This window comes from Haemaphysalis longicornis, unplaced genomic scaffold (assembly GCF_048455015.1).
Source record: "Haemaphysalis longicornis isolate Haplotype H1 unplaced genomic scaffold, Haemaphysalis longicornis Haplotype H1 scaffold_8, whole genome shotgun sequence".
Taxonomy (NCBI): Eukaryota; Metazoa; Arthropoda; class Arachnida; order Ixodida; family Ixodidae; genus Haemaphysalis; species Haemaphysalis longicornis.
Window position 1 is genome coordinate 78649417 of NW_027526445.1, and position 27888 is coordinate 78677304.

Consider the following 27888-nt stretch of genomic DNA (forward strand, 5'->3'; position numbering starts at 1 on the left):
TCGTCTTTAATTTTTGATGTATATTTCCTCACAGTTGTGCGAGTGAAGCAATACACGCCGCAAAATGTTGCCTGTAAACGACACCCAAATAAACTTACCCACCTGGAAAATGATGACCGCCCATTGCAGCGACTCGGTGGCAGATTGCTCGACTACTTCAGAGGACTTTTTCAAGCGCACACTTCTGCTACAACTTGGCCGGACCACTGGTAAAGCATCACACCGCCAGCACGCACCACAAAATCCGCGTTTTGAACACCACATAGCAGCGTCTTCGGGCGTCATTTTTGTGCATTTTGACGTCAACTTCGGCAAACATGAACTATTGGGCGGCCCCAGTAACGAGGCGCACGCACGCAAATATAATAAGGATTAGCTGCAGTAGTTAGCAGCAAATATTCACTCTTAATGAACTGTCACACTAGAGGCACTACCACAGAGAAAGAAATCATACTGCTATCGAAGACCATTCTTCCCATTCTTCCGCGTCCACCATGGAGGAAAAAAAAAGTTTTTTTCTTCCTCCATGGCGTCCACGGCCAGCATGGCCGGCTACGCGGCTACGGCTCCTCAAAAAGAAGCCACCAGCTGCCATTGAACAAAACTAATAAAATAAATGTATGGTTTTGATTTTGTCAAAATTTATTATTGCGGTTTATTTCAAGCAATTATACAGTTGAAATAACTATAGTTATGTATTAAGAACTTAATTTTTAGTTCCAGCTGGTACTAGCCGTTGTTGCTATGCAACTCTGGTTGCTATGCAGCTTAGTGTTATGACACATTCAAAACAATATGGCAAATTGTGTCCAGAAAGGCAAAAATTTATCATTTAGTAATTTGTCGAAACAAAAACGCGTAATATAAAGCTAACAGTTCTACACTTTGCTGTAACCAGTTGGCAACATTGGCTTGCTTTTTTTTGTTTGTTGTTGTACCGTTATACCAAGATTTCGAAACTATAGTCATATCAGTCATATTATCTTTATAACCCAGTCCCGTGGGCCGTGAGGGCTGGGAAAGTTCGGAGAAGGAAACGTACGGCTTTCATTCTGTTCCCGTGCTCTGTGGGATGGACGCCGCCGCCCGTGAGCCCTGGAAAGGACTGGCGTTCAAGAAAGTACGTGCGTAGTAGTGGTAGTAGTATATGTTGTGTCGTTGTGTGGTATTAGTTCTTTGTTGATCTGTGTCTGGCTTAGGCGAGGTGATAAGAAACGAGTGTGCACATTTCTTGGTATTTTGAAGTCCACAGCAGTGCCTTTTTGTCAGTGTCAGTTGTGCCGTTATTTTTGAAATACGTTTTTGAACTTTCTCAGAGTGCATTTTTCTGTGTAATTGGTTTTCGTTCTCTTAAGGCGGCATCCCGTCATATGACAGCAATTATGCGCTCACGTTCGACTTAGCATCGTAGACGTCACAAGTTTTCAGCTCGAAAGACCAGTACGCGAAAAATTTCGCGCTCTTACATAAACGCACTTTTTAATTAATTCGTTGTCAGGCGTAGAGCGATCGGAGGAGCACGCATGCTGCCCTAGTGGTGTCCTTAACCGCCTTGTATTTTTGTCTAAATGTAGCATTTCTACGTCTGCGTGTTTTACGTCATTGCATGGCGTTTTGAAGACCAGTGTGTGCGTGGCATGGATTAGAAGTGGGCAGTTGCCTGTGCTCGTTTCTGAAATGCCCATCAGTGTTCTCATTCTGTAATTTCTACAATTTTTTTTAGCCATTTAGCTGGCATGTCAGCGGTGCCGCGCACGTTTGCGGTAGATTTCAAAACATGCCGAAGGTTACTTCAAAGCCGCATGTTCGCAAAAAGGCACTCCGCGAAGTTCACGACCTTCTTGCCACTTTAGGGTCCAGTCAACAAGATTCTGGATTAATTAGCCACCCCGGAAGGTGTGACAGCTCACAGCCCACCTTAAGCCAGAGCAGCTCTACGTTTGAAAGTTGTGCTCATGGAAGCCGTGATGGCGAATCGGATCCTAGTGCAAATCTCGGTGGTTGGGGGAGTCCAGATGACTCCCAAAGTTTTGCCGAGCAAGCGCTTCAAGGAATCGGCCCAATCACTGATGAGTGGACAGATGAGTGGATTTCGGTGGATTCCGATGATGAGTCAGGTGATTTCAGGTGTTCTGGGGATGTTGGTGATTCAGACAGCCAACCCACTAGCTTTGCCAGCAACCTAGCAGAATGGGCTGTAACTCATAACATCACCCACAAGTCTCTCTCGTCACTTTTAGTACCCTTAAAAGCGCACGAGTGTTTTGTTGAACTACCAAAGGATGCTCGTAGCCTTTTAAAGACTCCACGCATGGCAGCAAAGAGAGCAGGCATTGTGTTATTGAAGCCTGGATCTTATTGCCACTACGGCCTCAAAGAAGGACTGGAGCGGGTCATTTTGAACTCGCAGCAGTGCGCCGAACCGATCGCAGTTAGCTTTAACATTGATGGTCTTCCGCTGTCCAAGAGCACTAATACAGTCCTTTGGCCGATTCAGTGCCTTGTTCATGGCTGTGTTGGCAGTTGTTTGCCAAATCCGTTTGTTGTAGGGGCATTTGTTGGGGCTTCGAAGCCAGACTCAGCGAATGACTATTTGAGGCCTTTTGTTGAGGAGTTGAAAGATGTCATCAACAACGGTTTGCCCATCTCTGGTAAGGCAGTGCGCATTGAACTGCGGCACATCATATGCGATGCTCCAGCCCGTGCTTTTGCCTTTAGCGTCAAAGGGCATACAAGCTACAATGGTTGCCCCAAGTGCACAGCAGAGGCTGATCGTGGTGACAAGGTGCACTTCACCACGACAGCAGGCCATCCCCGGACTGACCAGTCTTTGCGTGCTCAGACAGACATGGAACACCACAAAGGGACGTCTGTTCTGACTGAATTGCCGATCGACCTCGTGCGCTGCGCACCTCTTGATCCGATGCACCTGGTGTACCTTGGCGTGACCAGGAAGCTTGTAAACCTCTGGCTAGCTTCAGGCGGGATTGGGGGGGCTGTACGTGACTCCATCTCAGAGCACCACTGCTCATTGCAGAAGCACGTGCCAGATGAGTTTGTGCGGAAGCCAAGGTCGCTGAAAGAGAAGGACAGGTGGAAAGCCACAGAGTTTCGGCTTCTTCTTCATTACACTGGACCAGTAGTTCTTCAGTGCATACCAGGAAGGATGTACTTGAACTTTCTAACTCTGCATGCAGCAGTGTCTATTCTAAGCAACAGGTCCTTATGTGAGATGTATGCAGACTATGCAAATCGCCTTCTAGCACACTTTGTGAAGGAATTTGCTGATCTGTATGGAGGAACAACTGTGTCCTACAATGTGCACTGTCTTCTGCATCTTGCAGCAGACGCGGAACAACATGGCACCCTGGACAGTTTTTCTGCATTTCCTTTTGAGAACAATATGCAGGCCATAAAAAAGCTAATCCGCAAACCAGGGTGCCCCCTTAGCCAGATCTACAACAGGATGGCAGAGAAAAATCTTCACGTGAAGGCCTCTGGTGGGAGCTGCAGGGAAAGCTACACTCTGTTGGGCAGCCATGAGGCAGGAGGCCTTCCATTGCAGTGTGTACCACCCGAGTACAGTGAACTTAGGTTTCAAAGTTTTGCGTTGAGCATAAAGCAAGGCAACAACTGCTGCAAAGTCAACGAAGACATTGTTATGATTAACAGCTTTGCTCACAGAAAGGAAGATGGCCTCCCATGCATTGTAGGCCGGCAGTTCAAAGAATTGGAACCGCTCTATGAGCATCCTTTTGACTCAACGAGACTTGGTATTGCTGTTGTGGGAAAGCTGTCCTCCACAAAGTGTTGGTTGATAGAAGCTGTTACGAAGTTGGTTATTTTTCCGTACAAGCAAAAGTTTGGGGTGATTCCCATGTTACATACAAGCTGAAGCTGTCTGTGAATGTGCTAGCTTGTCTAAGAGGACAAAACTGCAATTTGTAGTCATGTAGCTGCATTACCGTATTTGCTCAATTATAATCAATATTTTTGGATAAAACCAGCGCAGACGAAGACGAAGGAAGTGCAACACAAGTGCAACTTCATCTTCGTCTGAGTTCGCGCTGGTTTTATCCAAGAATGCCTTTCCAACTAGCCCAGCTTGCAACCCTCCTGCAGTATAAATCAATAGTTTCAAGCAGAAAGTGGTATGCACAAGTCGGTCAACTTAGATTTACAGTCAAACGTGCCGAGTACTCATTAAAACCAGAATAGCATGCAGTTGCCACCTCCTAGATGCTTCACTAAAAGTAGAGTGTAGCCAATAGTATCCACAGTTTTAGCCAAACAAAGTGCATGTCACGAGCTGCCATTTTGATTATGCTCATGCAGTGTTTTATTTTGGGTTAATTTTCAATAGAAGTTTGCCTGCTTGGCACCACTATGTACCAATATCATGATGGGGCTGCGTTTAAAGCAAAGTTTTGCTGGCAGGCACAAGCTCACCGAGGCTCTCAACAAGGGAACGACTCAGCATTGATGAAACATCTGCATTGGGGTTGGGGGAGGCGTGGGGGTCTTGATACAATTAGTTGTGGGGTTTAACGTGTCGAAGGTACACTTGGGCAGTGGGGCACACAATAGCAGAGGGCTCCGGACTAATTTTGACCACCTGGGGATCTTTAACGTGCACCGAAATATCATACACACGGAAGTTTTTGCTTTTCACCTCCATCAGAAAAGTGGCGGCCGAGAATCGAACCCACGTCTTCGTGCTCAGCAGCACAAGCACAGAAATCTTAATGCATGGGCGTTGGTCACTCTTCCCCTCCATCCAGAAAGCGGCCACCGTGGCTGGGATCGAACGCAAGTCTTTGGGCTCTGCAGCGTAATGCCTTAGCCACTGGGCCACTATGGCAAGTGGTTCTTGAGACAAGCTTAAAATGGAATCCAGCAAAGCTCTGTTGCAGCCTCAGTCAACAAGCACCACATTGGAAATGCACTTGAGGGCACCGAATATTGCATGACTTTTATGAGGGGGGCAGCTATAATGTGTGCAGTCATAATGAATCCGGCAAATGAAGATGATGTTGACTTATCCTGAGCAGATTTATAGCTAATAATGGTTGTTTCAGTTTCGGGGCTACTATCATCCTTGCCTTGTTTGGCCAGCCTACATTCAAAAAATGTTTGTCACTGTGAGTTAAAATAATTGGCCTAGAGTCTGTGCCAGCCGAAATTTGAGTAAATACGGTAAGTGTGCGTGCTTGTGTATGGTGTTCTACACAGCAACTTCTAAGCTGCATGCTGGCATTGTCGATGCTCCTTTGCAGGCAGTTTTTTACACATTTTAACAGTAATCAATAGTGACAAAAAAAGTTTGTGAAAGTATTATGGTGCCCATGCTGTTAGGTAATCAGTGGTGCCTACACAAATGTCCATCAGCCTGCTTGTTTGTTTATGTTGTGGTTTTATCACTACAACGTGCTAAACGGGCCTGTATCCAACTCTTCCATTTATGTGTCTGGTGTAAGCAAATTCAGTTCCTTGAATCGGTTGGCTAGTTTGTATTTGGTGCATTGGAGTGGTGTGTGGAAGTGCAGCAAGAGGAGTAAATGTCTGCCATGAACATCTGTGACTGTGAAGTGGGGAACTTTTGAGGACACTTTAGTACCAGTGTATGGGCCCATTATTTTATGCTTGTGGGAACTTTGTGCTCCACGTCACATTTTCAATTGACATGTGAAGAACTCCTGTGGATAAGAAGCCCATTTTGTGCCTGAGTTGACACTGCACAGTGGCTGGACAAGCATTACCCATACGTGAGCACTTAATTATCAGCCTTTTGCCTGCACTGTTGCTTAATTTTTGTAATGTGCACAGGTCACTGTGTCTTCCCGCAGTACTTTTATGCCAAGTCTGGCAGCATGTGCACTTTTGAATTTGGCATGAAAGGGCTACGCAGACAAAACACAAGTTTAGTTTATTTGAAAGATTGCATCGTTACAATCATAATATCAGCACCACCTTTAACGCACACTTCACTAAATAAGCTATATAATTAGAAAAATTGGAAATGGTCATTTCCTGCAACAGAACCTATGGTGTCATATGCCCAGCTGTGCGATTGGCTGAGGCCAGCAAAAGCAGACGCAAACGCAAAGTAGGCAGGGCATATAGGCTTGCCGAATGAGCTGTTTGCGCTGAAATCTGAGAATGGTGAGGTAGCCCACCACTTTGGAGTTGTCTTTCGCAACACTGGTTGATTGGCGTTAGCGACATTGTCTTACGTGATGCTGTTTGTCGAGCATACCTTATGTTTCACGAAGCAATTACTTTCTACCATAACAAAAACATTGTCAGGTGCAAACGTGGTTAAAAATGAAGCAATGGCGGGCAATGGTCCGTGGCTCCGTATGGTAGCACCATCTGAGAGGATTGACGGTAAGCAAGGCTCCAGAACCTAACAACGCACTGCAAGGTCACTAGAATACCCGCCGCTCGACCTCATAGTGACATCACGAAAACACGATTTGGTGGGAGAATCAAAATATTAACCTAATTGATTCATTTCTCTGAGAATACGGCATCATTTGCTGCTGGACAAGCACTATAAAGCACGAAATCTTTCCAATAAAACAAACTTGCATTTTGTCGGCATGGCCCCTTTAAAGAGTGCTAGTTGTTCTGGCAGCCACTCTGTTGAACGGGTGGCTCACCTGTTTTCTCTCATGTGCGTGACATGACCAGTCCATGCCCATTTACTTCATTTAATTAGAGTTTGAATTTTTTCCACTTGTGTCTGTTGCCCAATCCACGCAGCTCTTTCTTGATTCCTAAGCATTACCCCTAGCATTATTTTTTCCATAGCCCGTGGGGCTCATTTATGTTTCCTTTCGAGTCACTTAGACTGCTCCATACGTGATTTTTGGAAGAACGTGTTGATAATATTTTAGCTTTTTGAGTGACAGCTAGAGGAATCTTACGATACAGGATATCAGCACTTCAACCAAAAGCAGCCCCCTTCATGTTTATTCTGGCGGTAATTGTTTTTCACGATTGGGGTCAGCACTTATGACTTGCCCAAAAAAGACGTAAACATTTACTGTTTTGAAGATTGCATGCCCGAATTAAGGGGAGACGAAAGTCTTGAAATTAACTTTTTTAATAATAGGTCTGTGATAACGAAACTCACTGTGTATATGTGTTTTGTTTTCCTCATTTCAAATATGTAATTAGTTTTCATGTAGCATAATTATTTTTTCAGTTAAAAAAACACTGGAGCCTAATTAAGTAATTTCTTACGGGTCGTTCAGGGGCTTTTTATTCAATTTTTTTTATATAAATGGTATGGATGTGTAGCTTAAGACCTGCCATGCATGCTGATGCTATTTGTATTCCTGCAAAGTTAGTTGACTGGATAGAATTAGTCTAAGTATGCCAAGTGCAGTTTTCAGAAAACTTAATGAGCTCACGTAACATTTATTTGAGGCACATTGAGCCAATTAAAATAGCATCAGCATGCAGTTCATTTCATCCCGAATTCAACGGTATACCCTTCGAAAAAAAACAACCTGAAAACCTTTTTAAGGCGAGGCACATATGCAGAAAAAAAAGGAAGCTGAGAAAATCGTACGTGAAGTTTTACTGCAAGTAAGTTTTATTTATTGAGCATGTGAAAAAGAGAAATGCTTTAGAATGTAGCTTTCTTTTCGCTCAACACGAGCATACCAAGTTTGCTGAAATTATATGAAATCCTCTGTACACAGATGGCACTTGGCAGAAAAACTGAGCAAAAGCAAAGCCCGAACGTTGCTTCAATTTTTACGCTGTTGGCAGCGCGCCGTCTCTTTAGCGACTAAGGCTGAGGTGCCTATCGTGCACCACAGTTGTAAACGCTTATTTTGTTATGTCACTGATCCAATCATTGCAATGAAATTGGCTCCAGGGCGATTTGCATCGCGCGAAACGAGTTGCAACGAAGGGGCTAGTAACGGCATGCATGCCGTTACCAGTGGCGTGCATGCGCTTGGCGAGGTGGGATAACCGCGTTTTCGATTTAATCTACTCGCATATCACGTCACCCTCACACGTTGTGCACAGTGCGAGCATTTATCATTCTCAAATCGCTCATATCTGTATGGTAACTTGCCGGCGAAGAAGCGCGCGCCGGATGCGGGCCGTCCCGCCGCGGCATCGTTGATAACAGAATGAACACACTTCCTTTGCGCCGGCGGCTAGCGGCATCCTCCAATTTAACATTCATTTTCTTTCCATGTGCTGCTGATCTAAAGATAGACGCACCTTAGCGCGCCCTCAGCCCGCAGATACCTACCTCCATCTCGGCGCCGTTCTCGCGATAAGCCGTCTCAGGCACGCAGAAAAGCGCATTCCAGGCGCTTTAAATACTGCTCGTTCTTCCTTTCGGTTGTCGATAGACATATTTATTTGTTTTTACGTCGTGCCGCGGTGCGGGGCTTTTGCCGGTCCTTGCATAGACGAGTTCATGAGCCGTTGCACCTGTTTGCACTGTGATGAGTGTGCCGAGCAGATTGCGCCCTGCGGCCACGTGCAGTCAGTAGCCGATTGGGTGGCGCGACCCGGTTGTACTCGCAACCAACGAACGAAACGAAGCGGTCCTGGCGGGGAATTGAAAACGAAAAGACTCGCTCCGAATGAGGCCACGATGGACGGCGAATCGGCGAAAAATGCTATTTTCGCGTCGAATCCTGGCCGATTTTAGCAGTCGTCGGCGCTATAAATTGATATTATGCCTCAAATACGTACTCCAGGGTATTGGCTGACCGGGAGAAAAATAGCTCTACATTCCGAAAATGGCGATTTTGAAAAATCCATTTTTGGGCCAAATTTTGCTTTGATACATATAACCTTTGATTTTTTTATCCAGCAACCATGGCTTGACAATGTACTCACTCCAAAATGATAAAAATGAATGGCATAGCAAACTTCAATTACTTTGGCATGAAGTGTATTCTGCAAATCAAGGAGCCTTAATTAGTGACACTTCACCCGAGGCATCTTATCTGCAATAATGGTGGCACTTCTGGTTATCTGTATCGCTAAAACCTGGCTTGAATCCAGCCACAGGCAAGCATCAGAACCTTTTTTTAGACAAGTCATGGTGATCATGCATGCTCACCTTGCAAAACTGTAGGTGAAGCCAGTCGCCAGTCAAATCTGTCGTGGCTGTTAGCGGGCAGACAGAGCCTTGAAACTACGCAATAAGATTTTTCAGGCTTTCTTAGGGTGCCTCCATTTCCTGCTGATTGCTGTGCTGCCATGCGGGCAAATATTTCCTGGGTGCTGCTGAAACAGCCACTTATAGAAATGGTGGCAACAGCTTTCAATTTGGGCACCCCATCTGCTAATTGAGAACGTGTATGTGTGTTCAGTCCGTCCGCACCATATTCGGTGCCAAGTGAGCAAAACCTTCATTGTTTTTTGGGTTTGTCATTGAGGGATAACATTCAGATGCATTGCTGTCTCCCCCATTATGTTCTCTTGGTGTGCACACTGTGTATTTGGATGCTGATCAGCATCCAAATACAATTCTTTATTTGTGAATATTAAAAAGGTAATTGGTTACAGGTAGTTGACACCCTCCGTTGGTTGGGAAATGCAGACACCACAAACATGTAGAGTTGCAAACAAGGCACTACAGTAAAATGAAATTAGAAAAAGCTAAAATTTTGGGCATAAAAAGAATGTTCCAAGAGCTCATTCAAGTGCACCACAGTAGCAAAGAAAACTATTTTTAATGGTGGAAACAAGGAGTACAGCTCTGATTTACTTGATGAGCGTCCAGCGCCTAGATCTGGGCAAGGCCCGATACATTGTTTTGTCCCCAGCAAAGCTGCTATGTCGTAATTAAAAGAATTTTCTTCGTTTCACTGTTCTGTTGCTCAACAAAACCTGGTAGGGACTATAACGTGCAGGTACAAAACCTTTTGCTACTTATAATTCCTATTTGTGATGCTATAAGATCAATGCATGCCATTGCAGTTATGCATGCTTGCAATGAATGAAGACTGCAGTTGTAGATTGGGGAAAGCATCATTAACTACACTAGTGGGCAAGACAAAAGTTGTACTACATAAGCTTTATAACCCGACAGAGTTGCAGTTTCTTTCTTTTTCGTTAGCCCAAAATAGTGATGCAGCAGCTAAGGCATGATGCTTCTGAGCATCATTCCATACATCGGTTGTTGGTCACTACTGCTATTTTTTTGGTGAAGCAACAACAAAGAAATAATGTTTGTACAAAATTTTTGACCCGTAGTTGGTCAAAATTTATCATAATCACTCTTCAGAACACATCCAACAGGCCAGCTAGACATACTTTAGGCAACCGTAAACAAAACTGATTAATTCACCTCACTGTCTTTGCTTGTACAATGAAGACACAAAAAAAAAGCAACACCGCATGCTGGTCTTTATGCATTGTCACACAACTTGCCTGCTCTGCCGTTCTGTTGCATCAGGGCAACTTTACAACTAATCTAAAATGCTGGGACCTTTTTTTGGCTAGTAGGCATCATCTATCAGTCATGTGAGTGTGGTGCTGTGTTGATAGAGGAAGGAAGAAGTATGCAGTACATGGTGCTGCATGGGTGGTGTATATAAAGCTTGTGGATAATAATGGGATACAATGAAGCTCTTGCTCACTGTATGCATTCCCTCTTTGCACTTACCGTGGACTGATTTGCAAACTAATGCCACTATATGAGCCAAAGCAAGAGCTGCTTCTGTGGTTTCCACAATCCCTCAGGATAGGCTCCCATGGCAGTGGGGTAATTGGCTGAAAATGGCAGCACACTGAGAGAGCTAGTGAAATCCGGTATATGTAGTGCAGTAAAAAATGTCTCTAATGAAACATTGGTGATACTGAAAGAAGAATTCGATAACATTCGATTCGGTTGTTAATTTTGCAGCATTCTTCTTTTAGTGTCATATGAATAATTCTGCAATTTTTTTACTGTGGCGGTATACCAGCTCACCCAATATAGTGTACAAAAAAATTGAGAGCCAATGCTTCATGACCACCCTTCTGGGATAAGGAAGTAGGAGGAGTAGAAATACATATAAATGTGGTAGAGGAGAAAGAGATACCTAAACAAACAAATTGTACCATAGCTTCTGAACAGCTGCCCATGAAGGAGTAGCGGATGCAAAGGTACAATGATGAAAAGGTACACGGAAGGATGTTTTGCGGTATCACAGCCTTTTAACAGCTAGGGGTAGTAAATGGATAGGCGTTCTCCTCAGCACAAAAGTAGAATAACCTGGTCGGCCTATTTTACTAAACTGCAACAAGTAGCAATTGGGCAGCCTCTGACAGCAGGTTTCACCTCTAGATACAGAAGTAGGACAGTGATACCGTAGACATTCACGTATAGTTTTAAGGTGAGATTGAGTAGAGAGCCCTTCAGTATTATGCGTCAAGTTCCTGCACCAACCTGCCGTGGTGGCTCAGTGGCTAAGGTGTTGCACTGCTGAGCACGAGAGCGCGGGTTCTATTACCGGCCGCGGCGTCCGCTCTTCTGATGGAGGCGAAAAGCAAAAACGCTCATGTGTACAAAATTTTGGAGCACGTTAAAGATCCCCAGGTGGTCAAAATTAATCCGGAGCCCTCCACTACGGTGCGCCTCATCGCCTGCGCTGCGTGGGCGCGTTAAACTCTACAATCAATCAACATTATGCACTGCTTCATAAGCATTGTTGATGTAACTATATTGAAGTGGGAGCATGCTGTTGTATCAAATTAAACACTAAAATTTGTTCATGTTTTACAGATGAAGTACCACATCGTCGAGTTTGTGGATGAGCAGACAGTCGAGGTGGTGCCCGACAAATGGCTTACCTCAAACAAGAAGTGCTTTTGGCCACCGGGCCCTGGCAACAAATCGGCGTTTGCCAGGAAGGGCCGCTCCCCAGCAAAGGGCTGGAAGAGGTTTAATGCTGCTATTAAGGGCACATACAGTAAGTCTTAAACTGCAATAAACATTGTTATAATGAAGTCATATTGTTTAAATGACCACTCTATTGAAATATATCTTCAGTCTCAGTACAGTAAATATATTTATTCAGGTTGTCACCGTTGTCTCACCGAGCTTGCTTACCAATTATATCTACTGTAATTAACGTGTGTCGGGCTGTTCTTTGCTCCAGCTAACTACGATGATGCCCGGAGGAAGCTGGAGGTGGCCCAGTTTACGTCCGATCTAGAGAGCGAGGACACCGAGAGACGAAAGGTAATAAACAGTGAATGGCCTATTATAGCCTATTATTGCAGCCACTTGAAGGAACATTAGACATAGATGGAACAACTAGAGAGTGCTAACCAAGCTGAATTATGTAAACTGGCAGTTGATATGGTACTAGAATGAAGAATATCTCGCATGTATGGAGTAGCTTGTGTGGTTTTGTGACTCTAAATACAACCCCACCTTGTGCGTTGCCTGTTCTAGACATCAAGGCCTGCTCGGTATGAAAGTGGAGCCCCTCAAACTGTGCCACCTCCGCCACCTCCGCCTCCTCCGAGCTTCCCAGCAGCAGGCACCTCTTCTGCCACAGCAGGCACCTCTTCTCCCACAGCAGGCACCTCTTTTGCAACAGCCTGTAAATATGGAGCTAAGTGCACAACACTCCACACACATTACCCTCATTCATTTTCTTTCAGGCATTCAACGCTTAACACAAGAAAGCAGTGAAGGTAGTAAAAATTTGATTTTTTTCATCTGGTGTATGCAACTAAAACCCTTTCTGTCCCTCGCAGATGGGTCATCCACTGCAGTTTCCGAGCAAAGCTCAGAGATAGGTGAGCTTGCATTGATACAATATGAGCCAACCTTACTTTGTTCCAGCAGTCTCATTAGAATAGACACTTAAAACAATTAAACCAATTTTGAAGTGCTTTGAGGAGAACCTTGAAACAGTGCTAGTGATTGTTAAAGCGATAACCTTAAGTTTCCTATTCTGCAGCTACACAGCCAGTTTTTAAACTGAAGGTGACGGGACGTGCGTTGATGCATATGGAAACCGCGCAGCTGGGCGGCACTTCAGTGTAGACCCAGTGCTTGTACGCTACGTGCGAAAACAGGAGGTTTTTGGGCAGTGAACAGGGATCGCCGTGTTTCATGGGCCCAAAGAAGGGAACATTCCCAGAGTGGGAAGAGAAGTTTTTAAGTGTCGTGATCTTACCGAAAACAGTCCGGTGTGGGCTGACAACGGATGTGAAGCCACAAGCGACTTCAGTGAGGAGGACAGCTGCATGGCGAGTAGGGGCCCACTAGCATGATGGGAATAAAAAATAAATTTTATTGTATAATTACCTATGGGTTTTTACCAAAATGGTAAGGCTCTGAACAGGGCTTCTCTTAGAAACTTTATTGTATGAAATTTCAACCTTTCAAAATCTGTTGCAATTTTTTCGCAATAGACTCGCCACCCCAAATTCATGCCGAATTTTATGGGAATAAAGTGGGTTCATTGCGCTAGCAAATATGGCAGCTGTAGTTCTGGTTCCTAGCATTCGTTTCATGAGGTGTGATTCGCATGTACAGGGTCACAAAAGTGGCAGTGTTGCTTATTGCGATGGGCTGGTGTTGTGTCAGAACAATCTGCACAGTTTGCAGTGGGGTTCATTGCGCAGGCCGATGATGTACCTCCATCAGATGCAACAGCATGCATGGTTACGTTGTAGTTGTAACTCTCGTAATCCCACCATTTTTACTGCTGTAAAAATGGTATGCTATAAATATGAAGTCGAAATAGCTTGTTCTGTGAGTTTATAATTTTTGTTGTATTCGCGCTTAGTTTTGTCAGTCTCGGCCACCGCTCAAGGGGACCTTAATGCGCCTTAGCTCTAGTGCGACAAAGTAGTAGTTGAGCTGCATGCATTGTGTTTTCTTTATTACATAAATTATTTGAGAAAAGTACGTTACCTCGGGTGGGACTTATCTCAGCGAAGCAATCTTTTCAGTGAACCAATTATTGATTCCTCAGCCCCACCTTGGTTGGCTGTGGTTGGGTGCGATTTGTATGCAGCATACTCGTAGCAGCTTGAAGGAATTATCTATATTGAGCTTTTCACCTTTTTTAGCAGTCATAAACTGCACTCACTTGTCCCTTTTATTATATTCAGAGGCAGCCATAGCGCTTTTCACTTGACCTGAAAAAAAAAAAATGCTTGGTGTAATAAGGAGTGCTATCATTTGGCCTTTCATATTTTATTCCTCTGATTTCAGTGTTCGAAGCCAGTGCAGAAATGACAGACACTGGTGCTGATCGTGATGAAGAAGAAGGTAATAGAAGCTAATACACAAACCTGGCAAACATAATGTTTTTGGGGGAAATGTCACAATGGAGGTATTTATAGTTACAGGACGAGGAACTACACTGGCAGCCTTGAGTAAGTGCAGTCGTTTCTTTCTTGTCTTGAGCATCCATCATCTCATCTTTCAGCACTCCCTCGTCATCTCTCATGGGCAGCCTCCAAAGCCAATTTCCGCGTTCATCTCGTTTGATTGCCATTGCATGGATGCAGCCAATCCGTCACTATATTCCCCCCCCCCCCCTTTCCCCAACATGTGTCCCATGACAATGGGCACTGATAGATTTTCTCTTGTGTACTGTATACGTGTTCTCTAGAGCTCCAGATTTTGTAATAGTACCAAACAGTGTTGTATAAATGACATTACCCTATAGACACAGCATTTTATTTTTAGAAAATTCACCATGTAAAAGATGCCTGTTCATAACAGTTTTGTGTAGTGGGTGCAGTGTGCTCTGCTGAAGAGGCCTATGTAATTGCCATTCCCAAGTGTTCACAGTATAGGGCAGCTTGATTGCTTTTGCAGGTGAACGGCGATGGGTGTCGGGGTCTGTTTTGCATGCTGACACTTGCAGAGAAAATTCCAAAGGCACCTATGGCCCGGTGAACGGGGAAGCAAAAATGAAATTTGCTGTAATTCGACGCTTTTAAACAAACTTTGCACTAGCGCACAAGCTCCATTCTTGCACCGAGAGTGGGCAGTGAATATGCACACAGTTGCACCACACGAGAAAGCACTCTGTACAGGCAAGGAAAAAAGTACAGTGAACTTTGATGAAACGATGTCCTCCTTGTTTCATTTTGTGATGGCCCATGCACTTGCTCTTCACCTATCCCCCTGTGCGCCCAACCCTTTGGAACAAACGAGCAATGGGACACTCATTCCACAACCACATGCACTGGTTTGGCCTCCACTGAGTGTATGTCAGATTGGCTCAGTGAGGCCTTTTTGGATTGGTACCTACCAAAATGGAGCTTTAGCCGTGAAACATGCCAAAGTAAAGCGGCTTAGGTAATTATAATTATAATAGGTTTGTTCTCACAAGCACTAGACTTTACCAACTGCTGGGGATCTGTAAAAGTATAGACCCTTAAAGTTTGTCACATACAATTAGTCTGAAATCATATGAAATGGATCTGAAAAAGTGTCGTAGAAGGATCAAAGTGCCTGCATATTTTGGCACAAAAGTATAATTATCTAATATGTCTTAGGTAATGACTGTGTATGAGGCTCAACTTCACATGTGCTTTAAGCCTTTCTCAATTGGGACATGCAGTCATAGTTTTGGGTAATGTACCCGTAAGGTTGAGCTGTTGTGACTTTTTTTTCCTTTTTTCCCTCTGTCAGATTGCTCCCGGTGATACTAATTAATTGGGCATGTAAGTTGCACAATAGCGCACAGTGGGTAATTTGGGGTAAAAAGGCTGCCACTTTTCTTGGGAATATATTGAATATATGAACAATGCCTGAAACAGTACGTTGGAGGGCCAGCTTGAATATGTATTAGTCCAAGAAAAATCGAGTTGCAGCAGAAATGGGAATTCATTTTGTTCGCTTTCCAAAAATATGTATGAGTGCTGCTACATTACGTGCACCATCTTGCCAGAGTTGCTGCAATGCGTAACGCTGCTAATGTGTGCTGCATTATGCAGCAAAGTTTGGATGTATAGCTGTCCCTGGCATTATTTGTGGATAAACATTTACTCGATTAAGGGGTTGGTCAGTGCGAACAGTATTGTGAGGCCAGCACTACTGCCAGTGCAGTCATACAGATGTGCCTTGTTTACAGGCTGAAAGTAAATAGTCTTGACATCTCAATCTCTCAATTAAAGCCCCAATTTAATAATTTACTAACCCACAAATTGAAGTGCTACTGTAGGATGTATTCTAAAAAATCGGGCTTTTGCAGGTGCAGAACGGCGCAGGTCTCTGAGCCCCAAAAAGTTGAAGAGAAAGCTGTTGTCGCCAGAGGGTACGTAAAAAATGTAAAAGCACATTCATGTATAAGGAGCAAATGTCCTTCAAGATACAAATGTTGTGAGTATCATGTTTAAACATATCACTAAACACTCAATGTTTTTTTAGTACAAGAGTGGTGTCCCATTTCATCGGTTATTCTGTTGGACTGTTAGTTAATACCCTAGTGGCTTCTGACCCCCTCATTTCCTTGATAGCTACCACTTGCTTTGACTTTAAGTGAGTGGTTTGAATTTTAATGACTACTAAGAAGTCTATATTCAATCAAGAAAACTTTTTACGGGCAAATATTCTTTTCGTTGTGATGTGTTAGTACGTCTTTAGGCACATTCTATGTGAAAACATCCCGTTAATGTGGGTAGTACTGTGTGACACCTTTGCTCACATTGCTGAATGGCCATGGGCTTCTTTTTTACTTCTAGTTCACAAAAAGTTTTACTGCTTCCTTGTGAATTTATGATACAGTCAAAATGTTTTGAAATGGACTTGGCAGAAATGACTAGCAGTGACATTGTGAGGCATGATTTATTGCCGCTGTTACAGTCAAGCCACAAAAATGCTCTTTCCAAAGCTGAAGGAATCCTGATGTCTGATTTTGCTGCTATTTTGAAGTTTCTGCTTAGTCGGTACCCTGGTGGTATTCATTTCTCTTGTAATGGTTGGGCTGCCTGTGAGCTCTGCCAAATAGTTTAGTATTGACTACAGTCTACGGCCCGTTTCAACGGACTCCCTTAATCCGGGAAAAGAGTCCGCTGTAGCCAAAGTATGCAGTATTTGACGGGGCAAGTGGGGGGGGGTCTATATTATATGAGCGCAAAAGTGGCTACTTTAACCGATATTGCATATGCATAGTACAGACACTGTTCTTTCTACACGCCTGCAGCACCTCTGCACAGTGTTCGTGCGAGGGCAAAGAATCATCTAAACACCATTCCCAAAGCTTAGCACCGGCACTTGGAAAAGGCCTAGCGCATGTGGTCAAGTGTGTAAAAATACATGGTAAGCTGAGCCAATAACGCAAGAATTTAACTAGGAGCAATTATGAACCAGTTATAAAAATCAGTCTGATAAAATATAAGTCTGAAATAGTATGATGAAAAAGAGCTGGGAAATCAAAAGTTAGACCGGTTGGACTGGGCACAACCACTGGCAGATATGGGAACCAACGCCCTACTTGAGGCATTTCTTAACTTTTTCACCGAACGGAACAGGAACGATGCATGCATGTGAATAATATAGACTGAACCTCACTAAACTCGAGTTCTTTATTACATAAAAAGACTGTGAAGAGGGCAGACTCGACTGCGGGCGCACCAATTTGTGTATTCGATAGCGCTGTTGTTCGATCTCACTGGAGTCGCGTTTATCGGCAGTGGCCTTGTTCTGGTCCAGCGGACCGTCTGCTTAGACAAGCCTGTACTTCTGGCGATGTACTTCTGGCGATGTCTGGTGAAATCAGCTACCCTAGCCACTCATGCCGTCAGTCGCACAAAAAAAATGGTCACTGGCACAGGCTGAGCTTGGCGGCGGCAATGACCCATTCTGCATTGACAGTGTTGTCAGATGTAATTTTCTCACCAAAATACACAATGGGAAAGGATATCGGGAACCAGCACTGTGAAAGTGCACTATTAACATTCCATCAAAAGAATTTTCGTCCGAAATTTAATCCATTGTAGCCAATAATCTGGTCCGTTATGGGTGGAGTAGATTCAATTAAGAATGCATGGGGACCTAACAAGCAGCAGAAATGGCCTGTTGTAACCGAATTCCGTGTTTGCCGGATCTGCAGTAAGAGCGTAGATTGTATTTTCTTTGCACAGCCTTGCTCTCTGCGCGTGACCAGCAGCAACTTGCCATCGCAGTATTGGTGCGCGTCCTTTTCCTTATGTTGTGATCAGAAATAGGGCTTTGATAGCAATGTTGTGCGTGATTCGAGGGGACAAAGTGATGGTGGATTGCGAATTTTATGGCAGGTAAAAGTGAAAAGTTCAAATGAAATTGTCTGGAAAATATGAACAATGGATGGTTGAACCATGCCGTTTATCCAGTAACCTCTGTTTGCCGGTTAAATTCCGTTTCAGGTTTAGCTTGATAAAAAAATACTAGTTCAAATGCTGGTTGGCTTGTGGAAAAAATACCAGGTTGTGGTTCTTGTTTCGGTTCCCATTTTGACTGGGCACTCTGATGCACATTACATTTCTCATGTGTGAGTGTGCGAATATTATAAATGTAATGGAAAGAGAATAAAATGGCATGTCAGGTCTGCTGTGTAGTAGGGACCAAACTAGTTTGAGCTTAACTTTTTTAGAAGCTTTGATATTTTTCTTTAATTTTTCTGTTAACTGCATATGCATGTTGCAAAATGGTTCTCGGCCGCACATTGTACTTTTTTTCCCAGAATTCCAGTACCAAGTGCTGACCAGGCTGACCTTGCTACGCATGGTGCAACAGCAGCACGGGGAGCTGCTTATGTCACTCACAGAGAGGATGTCTAGAAGACACCAGCCTTCAAAGGAACCAGCAGTGCCCAGATCCCCTTTCAGGGACTACGAGTCCCTGAAGAGGTTTGACACCACTCTGGCTGGGCCAAAAAAGGAAGCTTTGGTAAGAAATAGCAATTCTGCAGTTTTTATAGCTCATTTAATATAGTAAAGTTGGTAAATGAGCACTTCGGTTTGGTGCATTGGTTTATTCAATAGAAATTTCACATGTACCACAAACAAGCAAAATGAGCTTATATTCCAATGGTGAGCACTCCTTCATAGCAGCTTTAATTCTTAGAATGACTTTTTCTTGCCTTCATTAGCTGCCAGCTTGAATCAGTGTCATGCTATTTGCAAGAACAGGGCTTTCATCACAGTGTGTTGGTAACTGAACTTGTCTACCACTGTAGGCATGCAAACCACTGATGCCTGGTTGTGCTAACTGCAGCCTTATACTGACGTTGTGGCCTGCCTGCATTGCTTTAGCTTGCACCTTTTAAAAGATTGCTCAACCATGTAAGCTTGTGGGGGTGGGGAGAGAAAAACGCTCAAAAAGCTTCCATTCACACTCAAAGAAAAAACAGCAGTTGCATGGTACTATATTGGCTGCCACCTTCATCTTCATAATCTTGTAATTGCCCCTGTGGTCCCCTGGTATTTCTTAGGGGGCCATTAAAACAGTTTCCTACTAGTTATGTGCCAGAGATCATTGCCACCAAAGTCCTAGCCTGTGCAGTACAGTGTCTGGATCCTTTGTGCAGACTACAGTACTGGGGGACAACTTTCTGTGCCAATGGAAAGGACGCTACAGGGGAGAGCAAACTTTTTTGTGTTACTGCGCCAATGTATTGACTGATAAATTGGTTTTGAGTTCAGTTCTGGCATGACAGATATGCATTTGCTACAGATCATTTCCTTGTATGAGATCCGTAGTTGAATGCACTGAACCACGCTCACTGATGCAGGCATATTGGCATCTCCTCCCCTACACCCCATTTGTTTCTCAATACAAGCCAATGCTTTTACTGGAGAACTCGGAGCTACTTAATCATTTACTGTACGGATGGTAGCGTCCAGCTCTGTACCATCAATGAGTTAACTTGAATTATATGTAGTTTCGAAGGCATTGTCTGATATGTTAACTCTTCTGGGGCTGAAACTGGGCAGTACCACAGACATGCAACGTGCTTGAATAGTACAGGCATGGTATAACGAAAGAGCAGCACGCATCCACTATGGCACGAAGTAAAATCTCATTTGGATTGTGTTGAGTGTGTTGAAGGTGAAACTGTCATACCGCTGCACTCTTGTCATTACACAACTTCAAGTGGTCTTCCAGTTGCCAAACGAAGCTGTTTTACCATTTCAAGACCTTCGTCTTGAGACATGCGACCGTAGGCTCACTTACGCCAGCTTACGCCAGGCTCATTCGGCTAACCGAATGAAATGCGGAAATGATGGAGAGTCCCAGTTGCGTCAGTGTCACTTGGGCCCACATTTTGCAGGCCACTTGCTTCGTTTGCTTTGACAGCTTTTTGTTCTCAAGTAAATTCAGTGGGGTGAAGAAAGTTTCCAGCTGCTGTATGGGAAGAAAGCTGCTGTCAAAAAGAACACTGTTTTTTTTCTCCTGACCAGAACCTATGCGATGCCAGTGGCAAACACGGCAAACAAGAAGCCCAAAAATCTACATTTAATGCTCTGTTTTACATACTCTATCACTTTATTGGCAATATCTATTGAAGGCTAAAAAATAAGCACTGTTTTTAAATTGCTTAGATTATGCCCACCAAAATATTTTTGTTGGACTGCGTCCAGCTGCGCAGCAAAACAGTGTCGTTCGGCTCTGTAGTTGTTACTGCATTGCACAGAAATTTGTCCACGAGTTGAGGGTTATAAAGCCCTGCTCCCCTCAGGCAGGAGCAGTTGAGCTAGTTCTGTGCAGCTTGCTTCGTTTCTGCCTGTGAAAAGGTGAATATTTTGCTTTGCTGCATTTAATGAGAATGTAGCTTTTAGTTTGAAATTGGTGTGCAGGGCAGAACATAGGAAAGGAGAGAAACCGTAAACCATGTAAAAAGCCATTAATACAATATTAAGAACCTAAATCAAGACCAGGACATGTAATGCTGTCAAATAAAGGTAGCATAATGGAACGATGCAGTGAGAGTGAAGGGTGATGGAAAAGGTATTATGTCAAGGTTAAATATGCATTAGGTTTAATGAGCAAGTTACGTGAATATTGTAATTTCAGTAATAAAGGTATTCATGTTAAAACAGTTCGCTTTTTCAGGCTCTACAGTTCATACTTTTATTTTACATTTTGTGAGCAGAATTGTCGTTACCGGGGTATCATTTTTTCAGTACTTATCTCTAGTCTCTCGCCTACGAGCCAGGTACACAGAGGGCAAGTTGATTGATTGTGGGGTTTCAGTGCACTGAAGCCGCATGTGGGCTATGAGGTACGCTGTAGCAGGGGGAGGCTTGGGATTAATTTTACCCGCCGCGGTGGCTCAGTGGCTAAGGCGTTGCGCTGCTGAGCACGAGGGCGCGGGTTCGATTCCCGGCCGCGGGGGCCGCTTTTCTGATGGAGGCGAAAAGCAAAAACGCCTGTGTGTACGAGATTTCGGCGCACGTTAAAGATCCCCAGGTGGTCAAAATTAATCCGGAGCCCTCCACTACAGCGTGCTTCATCACCTGCGTTGCATCGGCGTGTTAAACCCTACAATCAATCAATCAATTAATTTTGACCACCTAAGGATATTTTGTGTGCGCGGACATTTTGACACACAGCTGTTTTTTGCTTTTCGTCTCCATCTGAAAAGCGGCCACTCTGGCTGGGATAGGGCATAGGGCGTAATACAGCAGCAAACGTTTTCTGTACGTATTTAATTCCTGTGGTAGTGTCTAGATGTCCTCCTGAAAATTCCCTGCATAGTTCTCAGGTCACAGCTCTATAACCTGTACAGCTAAGTTTTTTTACAATAGTGCATAGACCACTTACAACGTATATTGTGGGATTCACAAAAATACACAAACTATGTGCAAATCGAACCACTCGTGAAACCTACCTTTGAAGCATTTTATTTACCCTTACCTGAACCGAATGCCACTCAAAAACAAACATTGTGCTTATTTCAAAAGTTTGTCTTCACAGCAGGCTACGCAGGAAAGTAGGAGAGAATTGGTAGCTGTGTGGAAAAAGTCGCATGGTTTTTTCATGCACATTGGAGGCCACTGGCACTGCATCATAGCAACAGCACTGCAGGCTGACCCGTCAAGGCACTACGTCTCTGAGCCGCCCAGCCAGTACCCAGTGGTCAGCCGAAGGAGACAAAGCAGACAGCAGTGGCAAAAGAGATTGTGGAAAGAGTAGCATGTGCGTGCAAAGCATTAGCAAAAAGGGGCGACCTGCAAGAATAGCATAGCGGCTTCACCGAAACACGACGTCACGGCCTGTCCTAAGCTTTCCTTTCCTCCATGCAGCAGGCACTGCTGCATGAAGTTTCAAAATGCTGAACGGGGCTTAGCTTTTTATATATATTTATTTATAGAAGTGTATCTGCAGTGTATTGATGTTTGGAAGTCCATGCACCATAGCACCAAAAGCCTGGCTAGTACCGTGGGTGCACCATGATCAGAACACAATCTTTTACTTTCTTCTTTTTCTTTCTTCCCCCCCCTCCCCCTCCCCCGAGGTGTAGGCTAAGGTTGGAGTTGCCATGCGGCATAAAGTGAAATGTGTGAATGAAAGCATTGCCTCTTTTTTTTTCTGTGGTGTAGCTTGAGGAGAGGAGCGTGTGTACTGTGTCAGATGACTGGTTCCTCTTTTTTTTTTCTTCTCACCAATCAAATGCCTTGCCAGCTGCTCCACTCACAATGGGTGCCTACAGAAAATGTATTATATTCCAGGCGAGCACCTCTTTAAACAACGTACAGATGCATTTATTGCTACAGCAGTTGATTTAGCAGTCACTAAAACCCCCGTGTTATATCTCGTTACACTTTGAAAGTCACTGGTGTGCAGTGGAGTAAGCTCGAATGAACATTACCCTTGATTTCTGTATCACACCAATGTTAAAGGCTGTATTTACAACACAGATTTTCCTGTACCCATGCCTAGATTGAAGAACTCTCTAGCCAGGGCGGCTCAACAGCGGCAGTTTGTGCAAGGCGCCTGCTGAAGTTGCTGTTGGCAGACAGCTTAGCCATGGAGTTTTCATGGTTTGGCAAGAAGGGGAAACACTCCTTTTCCCAGCTGCGACTGGCACCTTGCATTGTGTGTAAGTTGATGTCTTCATGTTATTACAGACATCAAATTCTTTCACCAGACAATGTATAGTGCCCCAATTTCTATTGTCAGTCACATACTGTGCCAATGTCAGCTGTGTTGACAACCGGCAGCTTATTACTTTTTTTTGCTAGAAGAGGTATTAAATTTGTCTGAGCCTTTGTGGCACAGAATTGTTACCCCCTTTCCGACTGTTATGGCCTGCAACCATTTTGGCAGTTTCGGGCACCACGTTAAAGATCCCCAGGTGCTCAAAATTAGTCTGGAGCTCTACACTACGGCGGGCCTCATTGCCTGTGTTGCATCGGCACATTAAAGCCTGCAGTCAAATCAATCAATCAATCAATCTGATCTTGAGAATGGATTCAAGCAACTACTTAAATATCGTGAATTTCTGTAGTCATTTTTTTAGACGTTGGCTCAATTTTTTAGGTGGGTGTTATTGCCTTGGTAGACTTCTAGAATTTGGAGGTTCATCTAGTTTAAACACTTTAGGCTTTAGAAGCACGCAATTTATTGCAACCTAGATGCAGTCATTGTGTGTACAGCAACTGACGTATTTTGCACTGAGCGCTACTGAATGCAAAATAACTTTTTTAGAGGGGCCATGAAGACAAAATACAAGTTTTGTTCAACAGGAAAACTGGCATCAAGTTGGATACCAATTTATATCAAACTTCGAGGAATTGCGACGTTAATGGGAACAGAAGAGCTGGTGGGAACTCCCCAGCCACTCTCCAGCAATTTCGTTGTGACGTCAGGGAATTGTGTTTGTGCAATAGGGGCCAGCCCAAGCCAGCACCAAGGCACATTACTGCGCATTGGACTGGGGCGGGTTTGAGCTAGTCAATTAAATGATACTGGGCAGTTAACACACACGTATGTTCTTAATGTATTCCCCCCCCCCCCGCCTTATGCTAACTTCGTGTAGCCCAAAATTTAAAAGTTCTTCAATATTTCTTGCATTTTGTCTTTTCAAAAAGGTGTATTGTGGCTGAAATGGAACTGAATGGGTCACTGGACACTAGTTCTTGTAAATAGAACGAATCTTAGGGTTTATGGCCCTTTTAAAAGTGTGGCGACACTGTGGCCATGTGGTCAATTTGTGGTTTTGATCTGAGAAATTTCCAGGGCTATGTTTCAACTGTAAGTGAAGATTTTGATGTTGCTGTGGCACTAATGAGAACTAATGTATCTTTTTGCACAGCTGCTGTGAAGTCTTCGCATGGTGCAACTGACTTCGAAGTTGAAGCAGCTATACGGGAATGGCTGCGTCATGCTCCTGCCAGGCACAGGCTTGCGTCAGTAAAGGTAACAATTTTAGCTCTACTAGCCAAGGGTTCTTTTGCGGCTTGCAGGACAATAAATTCCCAACGCAACAAAGGGAAAGGGGGTGCGGAGGGTTTCACTCACGGAGCACACTGTAGATGAGGCGGCGAATTTACCCAGCATGGTTTTGTCATCTGCTTAACTGACCGTTATTTTGGGCCTGTTTTGGTGCAGCTTTGCGTCCATTGCACACTTCCTTTGCACGGCTTGAATAACTTGTTCGACAGCACCTCCTGGGTAACCTTTATCCGACTGCATTAAGGGGTCGTACGGCAAAGATGCATTAAGGATTGGTTTGCAGGGTGAAAAACGAAATGTAGAGGCCACATACAGACATCTGGCGCTATAAAAACACCATCTTTTGCGCACTGCTTGCCACGAATGGGAGAATAGGACTGTGTATTCTCTATTGCTGAATACCAATTTGGTTGTGTTCTAAGAGGTAGTACGAAAGGCAAAAGGAGCAACTGGTTCTGGTAAATAGAGGATATAAAAGTTTCCTCAGCTTTCTCGCTATTCTCAAACTTACTAAACTAACTGTTGTTTACATCGGTATAAATGGAAATCACTAAGCCCACATGCCGAATTGTTTCGGTGTGTGTGCTTGTTGTGTGCAGTGGTGTAGCCTCTAGCTAGCGGTTCAGGATAGCTAGGTTCCGCTGTCTCGCCCTTTGAAAGACGCTCCTATCCGTCTTATTTCTCCCGACTCACGGCCAGGCTACAGCGGTGGCGTCCGCCGCTGTAGCCCGCCCTTGGCCGATGCTGCTGCTGAGTTCGGGACGCCACCTTCAAAAATTTCGACTAATGGCTGGCAGAATCTCATGGTTTCACTCTTTGTAGAGCCACGTGTGTGAGTTCAAGTGACGTGAGATGGGCAATTGTTTTGGGTGTCGTTTAAAGCTTTGCTTTACAACCACCTTCACACCGTGGACTGGAGCCATTTTTTTCTCCCAGCACATTTCCACCATCGACCAGATTTAGGGAGAATCCCGAAGGTGGAGTAAGTTTCTGCAAAGGAAAGTTTGACATCCACCTCAATGCAGTGTACAGCTACAAGGGAAAGCTATACAGATTCCTCAGAAACATCGCAGTTGAAGAAAAATTCATCCTGTTCCAGGATGCGAACTTGGAACCACCGCTTGACCGGAGCAGTTGCTCTACCAACTAAGCTAACCAGGGAGGCTAGTTGTTTGTAGCATAGAGTTTCTCAATATCACCTAGAGCAGAAAGTGTCGCTGCGATCGCACTCCGGCATGGGAATTGTGAGTAGTGTGCGAATCGGATTGGCACCAAGTGGCTAGTACAAAGGGCTATGGATAAGGCTTCTCGGCTCTGAGGTGCTCGTTAGTTCTGTTTTGCGGTGTGCTTTTCTGTTTTTGGGATGCCAATTTCTGGCATTCAATGGCTATCACAGATATGTCTAAATAACAGCGTGATTAGCACTTAACGCATGCTCGCGTTAGCGGCGAGCTTCTTAAGATGAAGGGTGACCACATGCTGTGACGGCGATAAGCGATGCCAAAAATGTAACTCAAAAGGTACAACAGCAGAGTGTACTGGGTGACAGCGACAAGCGAAAAAAAATTAATACACTGCCGCCAATGTCCTCTGTCGTCGTTGCTTGTCGCTACAGTTCACTGTATCACCGCTGCCGCTCGCTCGTGGGCTGCTTCTGGACGGCAAAAAGCGAACGAAGGTCCCAGCCGCCTGTTATATGCCGCTTAATACTGTTTGCCACCGCCGCCGCCCACACTACAGCCACTAAATAAGCTACGCTAGCCCACACTATCCGTTTTCTGCACACATTCAGTTACGATTTTCGCATCGCTTGTCGCCGCCGCTGCTGCATTTACTTACCTCTGGAAGCATGCGCTGCCTTGGCCAGGTTCAATGAGGCAACATACATAGTTACTCGACAAGCCAGTATTTATTTGCCATTTAAAGCGTTCATTCAATTTCGTAATGCTTTGCGCGCGTGCTTGAAGACTCACTTGTGGTAATAGGCTCCGCCTATGAGTTTATTTATATCTGCTTGGACAAAACAAATACGACGTGATTACATAATTCTTGCATCTCTATGTTGCATCTGCTTCACCTGCCAAAACACATAGCATACGATAATAATACTGTATTGAGAGGAAGCAAGAACACAGTTTAAAACAATCTAAACAATTTTTTTAGCTAAATCTTTGATATTACAAAAAATCATAGCAAACCTTACCCAGTTTGAAGTATGTAATATATTTAAAAATAAATCCGGGACGGCCCACTGTATCTGGTGGCGTCAGCCGAAGGCAGCACTTCTGCTTTTTTTTTTCTTCATAACCCCCAAATTTGTTTTGAAACATAAGCCCTCTAACACAGTGTCTTATACAAAATAAAATTTGTTAACAGTGGCACTTTTGGCAGCAATTTTTTAAACAAAAACTCAATTGGAGTAGCCCCAAAGTCTTTGCCGGCCATGCCACACCGAACTTCCGGCCGAACTACACACTATGGCGGCACTAGAGTGAACTAGAATAGGGGAGTGGCCCGAGCGGGCTGAGACAGCGTTGCTTTCGGCGTGCCGCGCGCCGTCGACCACCGCTAGGATGGCTAGGGGCGCTGGTGCGCGATCTCGTAGCTAGTCAGCTGCGCCCGCGCTGTCGCCGCGGCCTTCAGACTGGACGAAACGTGGAAGGCAGTGGGTGCACGTGTGTTCGGTGAAATCGGGTGCGTTCTGACGTGTTTTTTCTAAACAGTGAGACAGTGTATTTCGTCAAGGACTGGCATGTGAGTTTATGATAGCTTCCTTGACATTTTGAGTGTGGTGTTGGCTAAGCAGCAGTGCGAACTTGGGTGCAGTGATCATTGTAAGGCTGTTGTGGCAGAGGTGAGCGCGTTTTACCTCGCGACCCGCATTCACTTCTACATCAAAAGCATCAACAGAAGCAATTCAAAAAGACGGCAATCTGCAAAGTATGCTAAACTATAGGCAAATGCTCGTACAACTGGACAAAAGTGCAAAATAAACTGTGCCCCCACACTAAAATGTAATCTGTTCTATCTCCTTCACGTAATGTATAATATTTATATTGCAACCGGGTTTGAAAAAAAGTGAAGCTGTGCCATTAGCTGTACACAACTTTGCTTAACATGTAACATGGCATAGTTGATAGATTTGTTAGTTAACATTAGTTACTATTCTTTTTTTATAGTAATTATAACAAGAAAAAACCACAAAATAATTTGTCTTTTGCCATGATAGCCCCTCTGATCTCTGAAAAATGGTGTACTCCTTACCATATTCCGTTTTTGTGCTATGCGGTGGGTCTAAACTTCCTTTTAGGAGATGGGGGTGGGTGTCAACGTGCTTATTTGCGCACATGCGCTGAATAATACATCAGAATTGACTGCGACACCTAGGCTAAAAAATTTGACACTCTTAAATGCTGCTATGCGAGCAATCATGTGTTTTTAGAACTGCGATGCTCTTCCCTGTTTAGTGACTGAACACCTGCAAGTTCGGGAAAACT

General features: G+C 44.2%; 2 protein-coding genes across 2 annotated transcripts; both read left to right on the plus strand.

The window, feature by feature from the left end:
* The first annotated feature begins 11754 nt into the window (after window positions 1-11754).
* LOC144148356 (uncharacterized) lies at window positions 11755-15657 on the plus strand. The gene is made up of 6 exons (XM_077679904.1): window positions 11755-11942; window positions 12132-12214; window positions 12431-12539; window positions 12739-12780; window positions 14210-14266; window positions 15644-15657. Exons 1-6 carry the CDS (start codon window positions 11756-11758, stop codon window positions 15655-15657), a joined length of 492 nt encoding a protein of 163 aa, XP_077536030.1. The 5' UTR covers window position 11755.
* A 3106-nt stretch (window positions 15658-18763) lies between these two features.
* LOC144148357 (uncharacterized) lies at window positions 18764-25009 on the plus strand. The gene is made up of 4 exons (XM_077679906.1): window positions 18764-18880; window positions 22877-23036; window positions 24252-24345; window positions 24991-25009. The coding sequence occupies exons 1-4, from the start codon at window positions 18764-18766 to the stop codon at window positions 25007-25009; spliced, it is 390 nt and encodes a 129-aa protein (XP_077536032.1).
* Window positions 25010-27888: the final 2879 nt, after the last annotated feature.

What these genes read in the sequence shown, in the direction of transcription:
- LOC144148356 (XM_077679904.1), top strand. Translation starts at nt 11,756, where the DNA reads ATGAAGTACCACATCGTCGAGTTTGTGGATGAGCAGACAGTCGAGGTG. An exon ending in AGGACACCGAGAGACGAAAG is followed by an intron (nt 12,215 to 12,430) that starts GTAATAAACAGT and finishes TGCCTGTTCTAG; the next exon opens with ACATCAAGGCCTGCTCGGTA. An exon ending in CACCTCTTCTGCCACAGCAG is followed by an intron (nt 12,540 to 12,738) that starts GCACCTCTTCTC and finishes TGTCCCTCGCAG; the next exon opens with ATGGGTCATCCACTGCAGTT.
- LOC144148357 (XM_077679906.1), top strand. Translation starts at nt 18,764, where the DNA reads ATGTCTAGAAGACACCAGCCTTCAAAGGAACCAGCAGTGCCCAGATCC. An exon ending in GGCCAAAAAAGGAAGCTTTG is followed by an intron (nt 18,881 to 22,876) that starts GTAAGAAATAGC and finishes ACCCATGCCTAG; the next exon opens with ATTGAAGAACTCTCTAGCCA. An exon ending in ACTGGCACCTTGCATTGTGT is followed by an intron (nt 23,037 to 24,251) that starts GTAAGTTGATGT and finishes CTTTTTGCACAG; the next exon opens with CTGCTGTGAAGTCTTCGCAT.